The sequence below is a fragment of the Bombina bombina genome, chromosome 5 (genome assembly GCF_027579735.1).
Source record: "Bombina bombina isolate aBomBom1 chromosome 5, aBomBom1.pri, whole genome shotgun sequence".
NCBI lineage: Eukaryota > Metazoa > Chordata > Amphibia > Anura > Bombinatoridae > Bombina > Bombina bombina.
Window position 1 is genome coordinate 49,949,601 of NC_069503.1, and position 19,845 is coordinate 49,969,445.

Here is a 19,845-nt window from a genome sequence, read left to right on the forward strand (position 1 = left end):
GGAAACTTTGCCCCTCCTGGTAGGAATGTATATCCCATACGTCACTAGCTCATGGACTCTTGCTAATATGAAAGAAATGAATTTATCAGGTAAGTTCTTACATAAATTATGTTTTTTTGAAGGACCTGGTGATTTTAACCTTGGGAGAGGATTTAGTTACCTTTATTTTGCGCACACAGTACACTAAGCAGTGGTCACTGAAATTGTTAGGGAGAACACCTGCCTCCTGGATTCGGTCGTTAGAAGTGGAGAGAATCCAGTCGAGCAGGGTGTGATTATGGCTTTTGATGTTAATGCGAGTTGGAGAGGAGATTAATTGCGTTAGCTGCAAATATTTAAACAGTGAGCGACAACTGTTATTTTTTGGATTCAGCCAATCAATATTAAAATCTCCAAAAACCAAAATTTCACATTTTGGGTTTTGAGCTATGGTTTCACTAAGGAGATGGGCTATGTCTGAAAGGAAATGTACAGGAGAGCTAGGTGGGCTGTAGATTCCTGCAACAATTATTGATTTACTGCATGGGATCTCAATTTTGCCAGAAAGGAAATCAAAGGTGGCAGGAGAGCTAGATTTTTGTAAGGGGGTGAACTTTATGGAATTGTCAACATAAATTACAATGCCGCCTCCTGTGAGCCAATTTAGCTCAATTTTCCCAAGACAGATGATATTATAAATATCAAGAGATGAGAGGGAAAACTCCCCATACTTTTTGGCTGCATTAGTTTATTTAAAGCTATCTTTTTCCTTCCCTTGCCCCACAGAAATAGTCTGAATATTTTATGTACGACCATCAGATCTTTTTTAAGCATAATAACCGGTATATTGTGCATAAGACAGGGCTCGACAAACCCAGGAGCCTGGTAGCCACTGGCTCCTAGAATTTTACCCCTGGCTCCTAACTTTTTGGGTTATTCTCCATATATCTATATACAAATCGAACGGTCTGTCTTCTAAAAATATGCCTGGCTCCTAAATATTCTTACTGGCTCCTAATTTTTAAAGAAATCAAATTGTTCCAGCTGGTGCAAAAATGACTTTTATTTGTGCAAAACAGGGATCAATAAGCAACGTTTCAGGCCCAAACTTGGCCCTTTCTCAAGCTTGACAATAGATTAGTGAACAAACATTTAAATAGCCATACTGGCGCCAAATATTGTGATTAAAAGTGATACAATGTTGCCCTCTAATCATGTATTGATGAATGTGCAAATATATGTAGATATTAATATGAGATTTGATGTCTCTGGAAATCTGCAAATGAATGTCCCGGTTGAATATCTAATATTGACTAGATATGTTGGTGTGTCTGTCTATTGATGGATTGTGAGTTAGAATATTATAAAACTAAGTTAACTGATAAAAATAATTTATCCATCTAGAGCCAGACGCACCAGACACATACATATGTTTTTAAATTTAAAATATTTTGATTATTGGAAACAATGATTAATTCGATTATGATAAATTTATGATGCATTTTTAAATTTGTATTAATGTAGAAATTTATGTCATTTATATATTGATGAAATGTTTAAAACATTTATTATTCTTAGATATATGAATTTTCACATATGATATGAAATCTATATGTTTTCTAGATAACATGATGATTCACTAGGTGGCAGTATCACAGGCCATCAAAATGCACTTTAAAACACATTTTTTATATGTTATATTATTGCTCGCCATTAGAGGGCAACATTGTATCACTTTTAATCACAATATTTGGCACCAGTATGGCTATTTAAATGTTTGTTCACTAATCTATTGTCAAGCTTGAGAAAGGGCCAAGTTTGGGCCTGAAACGTTGCTTATTGATCCCTGTTTTGCACAAATAAAAGTCATTTTTGCACCAGCTGGAACAATTTGATTTCTTTAAAAATTAGGAGCCAGTAAGAATATTTAGGAGCCAGGCATATTTTTAGAAGACAGACCGTTCGATTTGTATATAGATATATGGAGAATAACCCAAAAAGTTAGGAGCCAGGGGTAAAATTCTAGGAGCCAGTGGCTACCAGGCTCCTGGGTTTGTTGAGCCCTGTCTTATGCACAATATACCGGTTATTATGCTTAAAAAAGATCTGATGGTCGTACATAAAATATTCAGACTATTTCTGTGGGGCAAGGGAAGGAAAAAGATAGCTTTAAATAAACTAATGCAGCCAAAAAGTATGGGGAGTTTTGAAACGTTGCTTATTGATCCCTGTTTTGCACAAATAAAAGTCATTTTTGCACCAGCTGGAACAATTTGATTTCTTTGTATCGATGCTGGGTTTGGTGAGCCTGTTCCTGGCTGTGCAGTGAGTGCGGTGCTTCACGCTACATTGTTGCAGTCCTAATTTTTAAACACATTTGTCAAGATACAAACATAAGATACAAACATTTGGGCATTTATTATGATTTTAATAAGATTAATTTTAGCAGTCAAAGATAGTGGAAGTCTCGACCAATTCTCAAAATCTTGCTTTATCTTGTTAATAACTGGGGTATAGTTAATATATGCCGTAACCCCCCAACAATGGTATGATATTAATGCCTAGATATGTAAATTGCACATGAACTTCCTTAAAGGGTGTCTCAATTTTCCTATTTGAGCAGTGATGGATCCATGACACCTCTGATTTTAATGCATTAACCTGATATCCGGAAATAGAGCTAAATATTCTAATCATATCTAGTAATGTAGGTAGTTCAGATTTTGCATCCTTAATAAATAAAAGAAGATCATCTGCATAGAGTAATAATTTCAATCTAGTCTTCCCTATTGGAATTCCCTCTAGTAAGGTCCTCAACTTAATAGCTAAAGGTTATATAGCTAAATTGAATAGAAGAGGTGAAATTGGGCAACCTTTAGTTAACTCAAAACAGGTATTCCATTTATTATAAATGAAGAGGATACTTATCTGTAAACTGTTTTGATAAAAGGAAGGAACTGATTTTTAAATCCAAAATACTCCATAGCAGTGAACAAGTGACCCCATATTATTGAGTCAAAAGCCTTTTGTGCATCAATAGATAGTATTGCAGCATCACACAGAGCATCTCTCTTCCGCTCTCTTTTACCAAGATTGCCACAATAGTCCAGAGCTAAAAATACCTTCCTTAAATTAGCAGAAGGGTTTCTATTTGGAATAAATCTGGTTTGATTTGTATGTATCAATGGTTCAATATTTTTTTAAGCCGGTTAGCTATAATACCTGTCAATAATTAATAATCAGAGTTAAGTAGTGAGATGGGCCTATATCAATCCATAGACTCAGGGTTTTTCCCTTTTTTCTCAATCAAGGTTATTACTGATTCACCAAAAAGTGAGAGGGGATTTCTGCTTTTATAAAGTATCCATTAAATAGATTCTTTAATGTTGGTTATATCTGCTTTTAAATTTTTATAGAATTACCCAGGTAAAAGGTCTGACCTGCTGCTTTATTAAGTTTAATACTGTCTATAGCTTGTTGCACCTCTAATGTAGAGATTGGCTCATTAATAAACCATAAGATTTTCTACATTGAGAGGGAAGAGAAATAATTTGCCAACATATTTTCTTATTTATAAGATCTATATCTGAAGTAGAATATAACTTTTTGAAAAAATTTAAGAATTCTTTAACTTTCTGGGGAAAATAATTGAAAAAGTAGTGGCAACTCAACTGGAAGCCCATCTATCACGCCTAAACTAATTCAATCCTTTCCAGTCAGGCTTCAGATGCCGCCACAGCACTGAAACAGCGCTAGTCCGAGTGCTAAATGATCTCCTCATGGCAAGAGACAAAGGTGATTACTCCATTCTAATCCTCCTGGATCTCTCAGCTGCATTTGACACCATTGACCATAGGATTCTAATAGAGCACTTGCAGTACATCTGTGGTCTAGGAAGCACAGTCCTTAACTGGTTTAAATCCTTCCTCGCTGGTAGATCACAGAGAGTAATATCAGGATCAAGCTCATCAGCACCAACAGAACTGGCCTGCGGAGTTCCACAAGGATCTATCCTGTCTCCCATGCTATTCGCAATTTACTTACTACCACTGAGGGACATCTTTAACCGACATGGCCTAAGGTATCATTGTTACGCTGATGACACACAACTCTACTTCTCCTTTGCTCCAGATACTACAGACCCAGCATGCCGCATAAACAGTTGCTTAACAGACCTCATAGAATGGAGGAATGCTAGCTGTCTCAAAATGAACCCGGACAAAACAGAGTTATTCTTGGTGAGGGGACCCCGGGCATCAAAAATATCCCACGATCACCCAACTGGCCTGGAGCTTGGAGGCTCTGAACTCGTTAGTTCAGCAAAGGTACGAAACCTCGGAGTGCTGATTGACGCTGGACTATCTTTTAAACAGCAGATTTCCTCCGTAATAAAATCTGCCTACTTTCATCTGAAAAACATAGCCAGGATACAACACCTAATTCCACCGGATGATATGCCAACATTAATCCATGCATTTGTATCCTCTAGGCTAGATTATAGATTACTGCAATGCACTTTACTTGGGCCTCCCAAAAAAAGAACTCCATCGCCTTCAGACAGTACAAAACGCAGCAGCAAGACTATTGGCCAATCAAACTCGCTCCTGCCACATAACACCTGTTCTCCACTCCCTGCATTGGCTTCCAATTAAATGGCGAACATATTTTAAAATTGACCTGCTGACCTTCAAAGCCTTAAACAACCAAGGCCCACAGTACCTGAAAGAGCTCCTGACACCCTACATCCCATCCCATCCCGTTCACTTAGGTCAGCCAACACATATCTCCTCTCAGTGCCAAGAATAAGGACAAACTCAGGCTCCAGAGCATTCTGCCACGCTGCCCCTACTTTCTGGAACTCTTTACCGTGCGCAATCAGAGAGGCACCGTCTTTACAGACTTTTAAAAAAAAAAGCTAAAGACCCACCTCTTCCATCAGGCATTCAGTCCGCTTATCTGACCTTCAGAAACTCCTAACTTTTATGTCTTATGTTGGTATATTTGTAAAGTGCTTTGAGTCTCACAGGGAGAAAAGCGCTATATAATTTGCCAATTATTATATTATAAATGATATAAGTTTTTTTCGGGTTCTGTCAGCAGATTACCATTTGATTTAATTCTATTGATAGACTTTTGTTTTTCTTTTGATTTTACACATTTAGCCAAAAGTTTGCCTATCTTATCCCCATATTTATAAAATCTGGCACTAAATCTAAGATCCCTTATGGTGTTTTTCTGTTCGTTAATCACCTCCCATTCAACCCGCGTTTTGGTATACTTATCCCAATTCTCTCGTTTGGGACAACCTATATATGCATTATATTTATTTTTAAGTTGATTTTAAATGTAGAGTTCTTTCTTATTAATTTCTTTCTTCCACTTAGAGTAATTGGTTTTAATTTCCCCCGTAAGAGTCGCTTTGGCGGCTTCCCAGAAAGTTTCATCCTTATGTATATATTCTTGATTATATTTTTTTATATATATTCCATTTTTGGATTAACCAATTCTAACACTGGAGGCTAAGAAACGAGGGAATCTATAACATCTTGTAATATCATTATTACCTTCTCCCCAAGATATCTCTAGAGAAATTGTTGTGTGATCCGATAGAGTAAAATTCCCTATCCCTGCTTCTGGCTTTAGACTAAATATTCTATCTGAAACTAGATTTATATTTCTTAGATTCACAAGTAAATTCCCTAGTATTAGGATGAAAAAAACACCATACATCTCTTAACTTTAGAGCATGACAGAAGTTTTTGAGTGGTTTATCTGTTGATTTTCTTATTTTTATTTTTTTTATCGGTACTTATTTGTTGTAGCCTATCTATATTATTGAATACCATATTAAAATCTCCTACCACTATTAAATTAGTATCTAGGAATTCGTATAGTTTGTTCTTTAAGCTCTGACCAGAAATCTGCATCAATTTTATTAGCGCCATAAACACTACAAACTACAAACATGTTATCCTTAATTAGAATTTTGGTTTATAATATATCTCTCATTTGGATCCATATCTTTCTGTAAAATTTGGTACTCTAGTGCATGGCATAGCTATCACCTCTTTTACCCAGTTTATTTTCAGTTTTTCTGTTTCTATTTTAGACAAATGGGTCTCTTGTAATATTGCAATGTCTGTTCTATCCTTTTTCAGAGATGCCATAATTAGTTTTTGTTTTATTGGGCTAGTAATGTCCCCAACGTTCCAAGATACTATTCTAATATTGGTCATTTATCAATAGCTCAAATTTATAAAAAATGGCCCACATGTAAAGGATAAGGGAGATCCATACACCCAAGGAAGAGGGTGAGAGAGAGAGAGGGAGAGAATATAAGAAACGCACACAGAGAAAAAAGAAAAGGACGTTTTCCTATAAATAAAAATATTTTAATCCCTACCGTAATCTTAAACGCAACACTAAAGTAATGCAATACTCAAATATTTAGTTACAATTAGGATCACTATTCTTCATTAAAAATGCTATTACTTCCTGATCTGATTTTAGCATAATTATTTTGTCATTTATAATAACTTTAATATTTGCTGGGTATATCATTCTAGTGAAGAATCCTGCATTGACTAGTTTAGTACCGTGTGGTGCCATCTCTTTCCGTCTGGCTGAGGTTTGTGCAGAAAAGTCCTGAAACAGTAAAATCCTATTGTGCTATTTCAAAATCTTTACTTCCTCTGTAAGCTCTTAGAATGGATATCTTGTCTTGAAAATTTAAAAATGTAATTATTACTGTTCTTCTCTGCGGTGTATTACCTAACATAGGTTTCTTTGGTCCTATTCTATGTGCTCTTTCTATTAGGATATTCCTATCTTGCATTTCCATCACACATCCCTTGCTTGTGGTAAAGTAGTGGAGGCAAAAAGTAATAGATCTTGAAAATCAGCGCTCTCTTGAAGACCAATAACCCTAAAGTTATTCCTGCGGGACCTATCTTCTAAGTCTTCAATTTTCTTACTCATATCTGAAATTTGGTTACTATGTATTTGAATAGACTGATCTTGTTTAAAATACTCTCCCATTTACTTTCTGTGCAACTGCAGCTTGGCGAGGCTTCCAATGGACGTTGGCACATGTGCAACGAGAAGCATTTACTTTCTGTGCAACTGGAGCTCGGCGAGGCTTCCAATGGACGTTGGCGGATGTGCAACAAGAAGCATGTGAGATTGGCGTGCTACATCCACCACTTGCAACATCCCTAGACAAGACTATGTCGATAGCCGGGAGGAGAACCAACTGAAAGAAGACAGTAAGAGTGTCCTGAAGTGTCGGATTATAGGGCAGCAAGTATTTACTTTTGGCAAATCCCTTACGGAGGGTTGCAGAAAGCTGATTGGAGATCTAAGGGAAAGAAAAGGACGATATTCTAGTTAAAGTTGGAAGACAGCTGGGTACAACTGATAGAAGTTTTTTTTAAGACAATAGTTGCTACGAAAGGAAACTCTTTTGGGTTGTACCACCGTCCCTTTTGAGACTTCGGCCTGCTGGGGAATAATATCCTCCGTGGTAAGAGACCTCCAGGGTAGGAGCGGCAGTACCTAGTAACTGTTGTTATTGAAGAAAGCAAGTATGGAGGTAAATAAAGGAGAAAGAAGGTAGGATTGATCTGCAGCTACTTTAAAAAGTACCCCATTGCCTATATTGCTGCAATATATAACCAGATTATCGGACTAAATACTTATGTTTAAAGGAACCGCTGGGACATCACCTTAAGGGTTGAAGGTTAAATAATTTTGTTCCATATACCTTTCTCTAAGGATAAAATAGTCTACTTCTGCTGGTTGTGTTCAATCCTTGACTTAAGAACATTGGCTATTCCTATATATAAATGGACAGTGATACAGGATGAAATAGATAAAAGGATACAAGTTGAGACGTTTAACATATGGATAAAATCTTCTTTAATATATCTGATGTGGGACACTCTGCTGTATGATAAAACTACATTGTTATCTTACAGTTTTACTATTGGACAGCGCTGTATTTATTGCTTTGGCCAAAGTGCTTTGTCTATAGAGTCTTTCTCAGTATATCTAATATCTAATAATGTACGCTTTGCTGATTGATAAAAAGAAACAGAGTTAATATGATTAGGCTGAGACGCTTTCTATGTAATTTTTTTTTCCAATACTGTATATCTAATACGGGGCGCTCTGCTGATTGACAAGGGAAAAACATTTTTTTTTCTTTCTTCTCTTGTATGAAAGTACAACTAATAAAGTGATAAGATGAAGTAAATGTAATTAAGCTGAGATGCCTAATATACAGATCATTTATTTTCTTTCTAATGACACGATGAGTCCACAGATCATCTAATTACTATTGGGAATATCACTCCTGCCCAGCAGGGGGCGGCTAAGAGCACCACAGCAAAGCTGTTAAATATCACCTCCCTTCCCTCCCACTCCAGTCATTCTCTTTGCCTTGTTAGAGCAAGGAAGTGGTAAAGTTAGGTGTTGGATAAAGATTCTTCAAGCAAGATTTTATTATTTTTTTAAGTAGTGCAAGATTGTGCTGCTTTGTTCTAGGGTGTAGCCGTAGTCCACATCAGTCTCTTCAGTAGGGCAGTGGTGGCTTTCAAGCACTGGGAACTTGTGGGACATAATTCTCACATCACCTCCCATGTAATTTATGCTGCCCTAACTCTGAAAGTCTGAGTAAAATTACTCAGTCTTTTTTCTTTCCACAGGTCTATGTGAGGGAGAGGACCTCTCAAACCTGGTGAGCTGCCTTGCTGTCGGGCAGATTTGTGAGGTAAGTGCTGACTTTATTTATTCTGGGAAGGAAAAGACACTCAGAAAAAGTGGGCACTTTATTTCAAAGACAAAGGTAAAGAAAATAAGGGCCATTTAAAAATCTAAAGTTAAAGCACTTTATTTTTAATATGGGACACTTAAACTCTCCTATACTGGAGATAACTCTCAGACAGCAGTTTATGCAGGCACTGAGGCTGAGAATAGTCTGCTTGGTTGTTGAACTTTGGTGTTTCCACTTCTCCCGGCAGTTAAACTATCCCTGGGCAGTGGATATAGTGTCCCAGGTATATAAACTAGAGTTCAAGAATTTTCCTCACAGAGGCAGGTTTCTGCTTTCAAGATTATATGTAGACCAGACAAGAGGAGAGGCGTTCTTACACTGTGTACGGGACCTCTCTGACCTAGGAGTGATAGTTCCTGTTCCAACGCAGGAACGGGGTCTGGGGTTTTATTCCAATCTGTTTGTGGTACCCAAAAAGGGAGGAACCTTCAGACCAATTTTAGATCTCAAGAGTCTAAACAAATTTCTCAGAGTACCGTCCTTCAAGATGGAAACTATTTGTTCCATTCTTTCTTTAGTCCAAGAGGGTCAATTTATGACACCAGTGGATTTAAAGGATGTGTACCTTGTACCTGTATGTTCCGATTCACAGGGATCATCACAAATTTCTAAGGTTTGTATTTCTAGACAAACACTTCCTATTTGTGGCTCTTCCTTTCGGCCTTGCGAAAGCTCCCAGAATTTTCTCAAAGGTTCTGGGATCCCTGTTGGCAGTGCTCCAATTACGGGGCATTGCAGTGGCGCCTTATCTGGACGGTATCCTGGTCCAGGCTCCATCCTTTCAACAAGCAAGGTCCCACACGGAAATGTTCTTTTTCCTCTGATCTCATGAATGGAAGGTAGATTTGGAAAAGAGCTCCTTAGTTCCAAATACAAGACCCTCCTCTGTGATTGTGACAACAGACACCAGTCTTCTCGGATGGGGAGCAGTCTGGGACTCTCTAAAAGCTCAGGGAACTTGGACTCATTTAGAGTCTGTTCTACCAATAAACATTCTGGAGCTGAGAGCAATCTAAAATCTCTTCTGATCTGGCACCAGTTAACCTCAGCCCAGTTCATCAGGTTCCAGTCGGACAACATAACTTCAGTGGCTTACATCAATCATCAGGGAGGAACGCAGAGTTCCTTAGCCATGATAGAGGTAGCCAAGATAATTTGGTGGGTGGAGACTAACAATTGCTGTCTATTGGCAATCCACATCCCAGGAGTGGACAACTGGGAGGCGGACTTCCTGAGCAGACAGACCTTTCCAGTCTGATTCTCAGATGGGGTCAGCCAGAATTGGATCTCATGGCATCTCGGCGGAATCCCAAGCTTCCAAGGTACGGATCGAGGTCAAGGGACCCTCAGGCGGTACTTATAGATGCCCTGATGGTACCTTGGAATTTCAGTCTGGCCTACCTATTTCCTCCGTTCGCTCTTCTTCCTCGGGCCATTGCTCAAATCAAGCAGCAGAGGGCGTCTGTAATCCTCGTTGCACCAGCTTAGCCTCGCAGGATTTGGTAGGCAGACCTGGTGGATATTCTTTTTACTAAGCCTGATGAAACAGCCACTGTAGGCTGAGAAACGTGTTGCTATCTTTCAACCTTTTAAATAAAGTAAGTTTTATTGCTTACCACTTGCTGCCTGCTTGTTCTCTACCTTTTACATCCTAAATCCATTTTTGGACCACTGAGAGTTCCTGAATGCTGGTGATTAAGTCTACTGGGTGACCATATTGATCCCAGTTTGCCCCTGTAGCACCAAGGGAGGTGCTCCATCAAATGTGAGTGCATTTCATTATTTTATCACCCTTTTTTCATTAGCAATACTAGGCCATATAGGCACCCTCTTGTGCTTTGTATTGTCCTCTACAGATTACCACACATCCACCGGAGGTCAGTCTTTTGGGTGACTGCTATTGACCCCAGATTGCTCCTTCTACACCACTAGGGGGTTCCTATCTCATGTGAGTGCAACCATTATATCCTCATCATATCAATATATTTCCTACAATATTGGGCCATGTGGCACTTCTGTCTTCCTCTTTTCACTGCAGATTACTAACTCTGGGTTGTGGCCTGATCCTCTACAGACAGCTGTCTGATTGTACCTACTTCTTTACCTACATTGTTATCATCTACAAGTTTCCTAATGACTTTTTTTCTTTATCTACTGTAGAATATATGCAATTTTGTTTCTGTTTTTATTGATATATTATTCATCACTGTGTATATTGATATAGTAGTGCAATTAACACTCATTGTCACAATAGTGGATGAACTACCAGTGTACACATTAAGGGCGCCCCCTATTATTTTTCAGCAATTTCTCCAAGAAGGTTTGGAGAAAGGGTTATCAGCAAGTTCCCTAAAGGGTCAAATATCTGCCTTGTCTATTTTGTTACATAAACATCTAGCTGATCAGGCCTGTGTTCAAACCAGTTACTCCTCCCTGGAGTCTTAATTTGATTCTTAAGGTTCTTCAAGGAGTTCCGTTTGAACCTATGCATTCTTTAGATATTAAGTTGCTATCTTGGAAAGTTTTGTTTCTTGTTGCTATTTCATCCTCTCGTAGAGTGTCAGAACTCTCGGCTTTACAGTATGAGTCTCCTTACCTTATTTTTCATTCAGATAAGGTAGTTTTACGTACTAGTTAGGGTTTCTTGCTAAAGTAATTTCTGACCGGAACATTAATCAGGAGATTGTTGTTCCTTCATTGTGTCCTAATCCTTCTAAGAAGGAACGGCTTCTGCATAATTTTGATGTGGTACGTGCTCTAAAATTTTACTTACAGGCGGCTAGGGATTTTCGTCAGTTTTCTGCTATGTTTGTGGTTTTCTCGGGAAAACGTAAGGGACAGAAAGCTACAGCTACTTCTCTTTCTTTTTGGCTGAAGAGTATCATTCGTTTTGCCTATGAAACTGCTGGACAGCATCCTCCAGAGAGAGTTACGGCTCATTCCAAGAGGGCTGTTTCTTCCTCATGGACATTCAAAAATGAAGATTCTGTGGAACAGATTTGCAAGGCTGCAACTTGGTCCTCTCTTCACACTTTTTCAATATTTTACAAATTTGACACTTTTGCCTCGGCTGAGGCTGCTTTTGGGAGAAAGGTTCTTCAATCAGTGGTTCCTTCCTTTTAGGATCCCTGTCTTGTCCCTCCCTTATCATCTGTGTACTCTAGCTTGGGTATTGATTCTCAATAGTAATTAGATGATTTGTGGACTCATCGTGTCATTAGAAAGAAAATAAAATTTATGCTTACCTGATAAATTTCTTTCTTTCTTGGCACGATGAGTCCACGGCCCGCCCTGTTTTTCTAGACAGGGTAGGATTATGTTATAAACTTCAGACACCTCTGCACCTTGATACTTCCTTTCTCTTCTTTACTTCAGTTGAATGACTGGAGTGGGAGGGAAGGGAGGTGATATTTAACAGCTTTGCTGTGGTGCTCTTTGCTGCCTCCTGCTGGGCAGGAGTGATATTATCAATAGTAATTAGATGATCCGTGGACTCATCGTGTCAAGGAAGAAATACATTTATCAAGTAAGCATAAATTTTCTTTTTCAGCATATCTGATATGGAACACTCTGATGACTATATCTGACATGGGACGCTCTGCTGATGAATAACAATTATACTCTGTGTTATATGTAGCTATAATTGGATAGAGCTTATATATACTTAAAACTCTAGTACTCCAAACTGTGCCACAAGATTATATTTCTCTCTCTCTGTGAAAGATTTTATATAGAGTTGTACATATTGAATGAAAAAATGGTAATTGTTTATAGAGATACAACACTCAAACACTCTAAAGCCAAATCCCAGAGAAAAACAAATGGTTTAACCTCTAAAACCAAATTTAATGTCAGACAAGGTAGATTGGTATTCTGGGGTGGCGCTCAACAAAAGAGAGCTAAGAGATCAATGTGGCAGGAATTATAATCAAAAGTGGTTAATTCTGTTCTGAACTAAAATAAATTATGAAAATCCTAATATAATTAATAGATTCTAGTATTATCTCTTGTACATATTGAAATTTTGTGTTAATATAAGCTATATCCAGCTTAATATTGCATTTAGCTTAAAATATCTATTTTTTGTGTCCAGATTTAAAATATCTGATTTAGCTAATTTCATATTGGAACAACTGGTAGGATTTAGTCATTGGTTTATACTTTTTAATAAAGACTATAGGGGGGGTACTAGTTGGATGATTATGACATCATAAGTTAATAAAGCTAATAGAAAGCCTAGATTCTTTGTTCTAGGGCTACCCATACCAGATACCTTGTGAGAAAGTCTAATATATATTGGTTAATGTTGTAAGCAGACACTTTTCATCCTTAATTTTTAGTATTTAGACTATACATACTTTAAGAATAAAGCAAAACACATAAATACACACATATATTAAAAAAAAAAAAGGTTTTTTTTTTATACACAATATTACACGTTAGTTCTAAATTTAGTTTGACACTCTATAGGGAGAATTGGATGTAATATACTCCCTCTTTGTTTGTTATTTTGCCACAATTTGAACGACTAAGGCAAGATGTAGCTACACTATCCTCGGAGACTAAACAATTTATGAGTAGAATATCCAAGGCTGAAAATAGAATTTCTAATATAGAAGACTCGCACTTATGCCTACCTTGTTCCCATGTGTGAGACACCCACAACTCCACCATTGAGTGTTCCCCACCCCACAACTGCCACTGATTTGTGTACTTAATTTAACAGTGAGTATTATTTAAAGTAATATTTTTTTGACTGATATATAAATAAAACAACTGCAACTGCAAGTTAAGAAGCATCATAAGATCACTGCTCCTTAGCCTTTCAAAACATCTAACACTGTGATGATTAAGACATCATATTTTCACCCAACTTGTTTAGCATGAGTCAGCAGGGCTGTATGTGCATTTGCTTGTGCAATGTTAAATAGAATGGTGGAAGCCACCTCTCTTGCCCAGAATACAGATGTACTTGTTCCCTGGCTGAGAACATTATCCATACGTACATTTTTTAATGGATACCTATAACTTGTTTTAATCAGTAATCCGTGTTTTATTTTATTATGATGAAGAAATATTTACATTATTTGTCTTCCATTGTTTGAATTTTTGATTTACATGTTACTCAATTAAAAAATGAACACTAAACAGAAGACATTTTATGGAGTGTAAATAAATAATATTTTTGAAAAAGATGATTCTATTATGAAGAATAAACTTTTATTTTCTTTATTCCTTTTCTTATGTAGACAATCACTTGAATAGTTCATATCCATCCTTCACGACAGGAAGCATCAGAATGATACCACAAACTTCAAAAGTCTTAGACACTAATGACTATTCACAAACATTGGGGAACTCACAGCAGATATTTAAAGAAGATGATGAATTGTCAGGAACTGGGCAGCAATCATTATGTACAGAGAGTAATTTAGTCATCAAACAAGAGGACAACATTTATGCCTTATCTAGTGAAATGATTATCCCAGAGGATAAACCACACACATTTACTGGGTTTTCAAAACATTTAAAAGAAGGGAAAAGTCTTAAGTCTAGTCAAATGATTCATACAAATAAGAAACCATTCAAATGTACAGAATGTGATAAAAGCTTCACATGTAATTTGCATCTCCTTGAACATCACACAGGTCACACAGTTGTGAAACCTCACACGTGTACAGAAGGTGGGAGATGTTTCACATCCAAGGGAAACCTCGCATGTCATAAAAAGACCCACACAGGGGAGAAAACTTTGACATGTAAAGAGAGTGAAAGATTTTACACAGAGCAAAAACCTTTCACATGTACAAAATGTGGAAAAAAATTTACACAAAAGAGTAATCTGAAAACTCATGAAAGGAGTCACACAGGAGTAAAGCCTTTCACATGTACAGAGTGTGGAAAATGTTTTACACAAATAATTAATCTGAAAACTCATGAAAGGATTCACACAGGAGAAAAGCCTTTCACATGTACAAAGTGTGGAAAAAGTTTTACACAAATAAATAGTCTGAAAAGTCATGAAAGGATTCACACAGGAGAAAAGCCGTTCACATGTACAGAGTGTGGAAAAAGTTTTACACATAAAAGTCATCTGAAAAGTCATGAAAGGAGTCACACAGGAGAAAAGCCGTTCACATGTACCGAGTGTGGAAAATGTTTTACACGAATGGATAGTCTAATAACTCATGAAAGGAGTCACACAGGAGAAAAGCCTTTCACATGTACGGAGTGTGGAAAAAGGTTTACACGAATGTATTGTCTGAAAATTCATGAAAAGAGTCACACAGGAGAAAAGCCTTTCCCATGTGCAGAGTGTGGAAACTGTTTTACACAAAAGAGTGATCTAAAATCTCATGAAAGGAGTCACACAGGAGAAAAGCCTTTCACATGTACAGAGTGTAGAAAATGTTTTACAAATATAAGTAATCTGAAAACGCATAAAAGGATTCACACAGGGGAAAAGCCTTTTACATGTACAGAGTGTGGAAAATGTTTTACACAAATAAATAGTCTGAAAACTCATGAAAGGATTCACACAGGGGAAAAGCCTTTCGCATGTGCAGAGTGTGGAAACTGTTTTACACAAAAGAGTGATCTAAAAACTCATGAAAGGAGTCACACAGGGGAAAAGCCTTATATATGTAAAGAGTGTGGAAAATGTTTTACACAAATAAATAGTCTGAAAACTCATGAAAGGATTCACACAGGAGAAAAGCCGTTTACATGTTTATAAAAGTGAAAAAAAAAGGAATCTCGTGCCAGTCGGGTATCACAAAACACCAAATATTTACTTACAAAATAAACTTTATGTGCACAGAGTGGAAACCTTTTAAAAGTTATCATAAAGAGGACAAACTCTCTAAATAAGAGTAAAAGAAGGATCCTATTGTAAATAATACTTTCTAAATCCCAGTTACAAAATTGGAAGTGCTCTCCTGCTGTCCTTTGTGCCTCTATATATGTGCACCTCAGTTTCTCTCATATCAATGTGATAGAATACAAAACACCACACAGGAATATACAAATCTGTACTCATACTGACCAGTTAACACAACCATTCAACACCAAAGCACCCCCAGTGTTGTTTATTAATATGCCAGTGTTAGGAGTTGTACATTTGTTTTACATAGGGGAGGAAATAATTACAGTTACAGAATAAAGAGTCTTTATATGAATAGAGTGTTAGAGAATTATATAAACAAGAGCATCAGTCTCAAATGATTGACATCTGGGAGATATAGTTAGTATGAAAATCGTATGGATAAACCTTTTTCTTATAGCAATAGATGCTTAGCATTGTACATGTTATATACCAGAGGAATTACTGAGGGGAAACTGATTTTATTTAATGAGACTCAATGGGCTAGATTACAAGTTGAGTGCTAATTTGCCCGTTTGTGGGTGCACAATAAATAACCAGCCATGTCAAGTGCTGATTATTGCTAACGTGAGCTTGTGGTAGCAGTTAGTGCTTACAAAATTAACCAGAGATCAAATCTCCGGTTCATTTTATAAATGTCCACCAAAAGCCCCTAAATGTAAGTGTAGTTTTCGTAATTTTTTTTTAAAGGGCATTAAAAAAAGGTCACTTAGCAGTTTTTGGGGGCTAAAGTTGTGTTAGAAAACACAGCACTGAAAAGTGTCTTTACATTGCGGTCTATGGAAACTGTGTGTTCCCTGTAAATATAAATGTATATGCTTATATACATATATATGTATGGTTTATATGTGTATATACACCTATTAGCAAATAAAGTATATGTGTATATATATATATATATATTTATATTTGCTACCATCACTGCGCGACTTACCCCCTGCGCTGGGCTAGTTCTCAAGCTGTGTCTCACACCATAAGAATGAAGTTCCCATTGGAGCATATTGAAGCATACTCTCATAAGTGCAATGTTTTTGTGCAATGCGAATGTCAGGTTGTGTTCGCATTGCACCTCCCCTGTAATACCAGCGCACATTTGAGTGCACTGGTATTACAAATAGGAGCACAAATATTGTTTAAACTAAAGTGATATTTCTCGCTCCATTTTTAATCAGGCCCAATATCAGTAACAGGTACATTTGTGATCATAATCAGTTTAATTTAAATGGCTTCTATAACCTACATGTATACTGGGTATGTAATATGTGTGTCATGTGATCATAATCAGTTTAATTTAAATGGCTACTATAACCTACATGTATACTGGGTATGTAATATGTGTGTCATGTTCTGTAACTTGATATTATGTCTGTTAGATGTTTTCATGTTAATTAGAAGCCACAAGAACTGATAACAGCACATACTGTATATATATATAAAGAGATCATTATATATCTGATAAATCCCTTTGTATCCAGCACAAGTGTTGGGTATATTTATACCATTGTGTGCATAAATCATGTAATGCTCATTTCTTTCATGTAATTGGCAAGAGTCCATGAGCTAGTGACGTATGGGATATACAATCCTACCAGGAGGGGCAAAGTTTCCCAAACCTCAAAATGCCTATAAATACACCATTCACCACACCCACAATTCAGTTTTACGAACTTTGCCTCCTATGGAGGTGGTAAAGTAAGTTTGTGCTTGATTTTCTACGTTGATATGTGCTTCTCAGCATTTTGAAGCCCGATTCCTCTCAAAGTACAGTGAATATCAGAGGGATGTAAAGGGAGTATCACATATTGAATTCTATGGTTTTCCTTGCGGGAAATCTTTTTCATAGGTTCTCTGTTATCGGTCGTAGAGACTCATCTCCTACCTTCCTTATTCAGATTGACGATATACTCTCATATTCCATTACCTCTACTGATAACCGTTTCACTACTGGTTTGGCTATATGTGGATGGGTGTCTTTCGGTAAGTATGTTTTCATTACTTAAGACACTCTTAGCTATGGTTTGGCACTTTATGTATTAATATAAAGTTCTAAATATATGTATTGTACTTTTATATTTGCCATGAATCAGGTTTATGTATATTTCCTTTTGCAAACTATCAGTTTCATATTTTGGAAAAAACATATTTAGGAAAATATTTTTCTTACCCGGGGTATAGTCTTTTTTCAAATTGACTGCTTTTTAATTAAGTTTTCGCGGGCAAATTAGGCTAGCGAGATTGCAAAATGCTGATGTTTATTGATACATCTGGAGACGAAAATTCGTCATTTCCGGCATCTTAGTTGATGCCGAGTTTCCTTGCACAAGGTTGCATCTGCAATGATGTGAGTGTGTAATTTCCAGATGTTTCATTTTGCGTTGTGCGTCATACTTGGCTCCAAATTATATATAAGCCCTATTCCTATATGCCTCTTGCCTTTTTCTATGTCAGAGGGCTATGCTGTTTGCTTTTTTCCCATTCCTGAAACTGCCATATAAGGAAATTGATAATTTTGCTTTATATGTTGTGTTTTTTCTCTTACATTTGCAAGATGTCTCTATCTAATCCTGTCTCAGAAACCACTGTTGGATTCCTGCTGCCTGATAACAGTTCTACCAAAGATAAGTGTATCTGTTATAAATTAATTGAGATTATATCTCCAGCAGTAGTATGTAACAGTTGTCATGATAAACTTTTACAAGCAGAGAATGTATCCATCAGTAGTAGTAAAATGCCATGTTGTTCCTTCAACATCTAATGTACAGGATATCCCTGTGAATATAAAATGTTTTATTGCTGTTGCTATTCAAAAGGTTTTGTCTGCTATCATGCCTTCTAATAAACGTAAAAGGTATTTTAAAACTTCTCATAAAGTTGATGAAATTTCAAATGACGGACAACATACTTAATTATCCTCCTCTGATGAGGATCTATCTGATTCAGAAGATCCTTCCTCAGATATTGACACTGACAAATCTACGTATTTATTTAAAATGAAGTATATACGTTCCTTGTTAAGAGGTGTTGATTGCATTGGATATTGTGGAAACTAGTCCTCTTGATACTAAAACTAGTAAACTAGTTTAAATTATGTTTATAAACCTCCTGTGGTTACTCCAGAGGTTTTTCCAATTCCTGATGCTATTTCTGATATGATTTATTTGGAATAGGCCTGGTATTACTTTTATCCCTTCTTCAAGGTTTAAAAAATTGTATCCTTTGCCAGCAGTTAGTTTGGAGTTTTGGGAAAAGATCCCCAAAGTTAATAGGGCTATTTCTACTCTTGCCAAATGCACTACTATTTTTTATGGAAGATAGTACTTCCTTTAAGGACCCTTTAGATAGGAAACTTGAATCTTATCTAAGGAAAGCTTATTTATATTCTGGCTATCTTCTCAGGCCTGCCATTTCTATGGCTGATGTTGCAGCTGCATCAACTTTTTGGTTGGAAAGTTTAGCGCAACAGGAAATGGATCCTGATTTGTCTAGCATTGTTCGCTTGCTTAAACATGCTAATCATTTTATCTGTGATGCCATTTTTGATATCATCAAAATTGATGTTAAATCTATGTCTGTAGCTATTTTAGCTAGAAGAGCTTTGTGGCTCAAATATTGCAATGCTGACATGGTATCTAAGTCTAGATTACTATCTCTTTCTTTCCAATGTAATAATTTATTTGGTTCTCAGTTGGATTTGATTATTTCAACTGTCACTGGGGGGGAAAGGAGTTTTTTGCCTCAGGATAAAAGACCTAAGGGTAAATCTAAAGCTTCTAACCGTTTTCGTTCCTTTCAACAAAATAAGGAACACAAACCTAATCCTTCCCCCAAAGAATCTGGTTCCAATTGGAAACCTTCAAGTTGGAGTAAATCTAAACTAGAGCTGCAACAACTAATCGTCATAATCGATAATAATCGATTATGAAAATAGTTGTCAACGAATCTCATAATCGATTAGTTGGTTTTTCAACCTTTATAAATATATATTCGTTATTTTTAGAGCGGACTAGATATTTCCCCTAACCTTATAGCTGGTTATTTACCATTGCATATATATATTCAATATATTTTTATGTTAGAATGAAGTCAAGGGTTACTTTGAGAGGCCCCTTACCAAGGTAGAAAACACTTAGCATTGGTGAAGAGCTAACAA

At 36.8% G+C, this 19,845-nt stretch overlaps 1 protein-coding gene across 1 annotated transcript in view; it reads left to right on the forward strand.

Moving 5' to 3' along the window:
* Window positions 1–17,285, forward strand: part of LOC128659820 (gastrula zinc finger protein XlCGF26.1-like) — a 52,096-nt gene extending 34,811 nt beyond the window's left edge. Inside the window, exon 3 of the mRNA XM_053713390.1 lies at window positions 14,062–17,285. Within this exon, the coding sequence (XP_053569365.1) occupies window positions 14,062–15,548 (1,487 nt within the window). The 3' untranslated portion in view covers window positions 15,549–17,285. The remainder of the gene's footprint in view (window positions 1–14,061) is intronic.
* The last annotated feature ends 2,560 nt before the right edge of the window (window positions 17,286–19,845 follow it).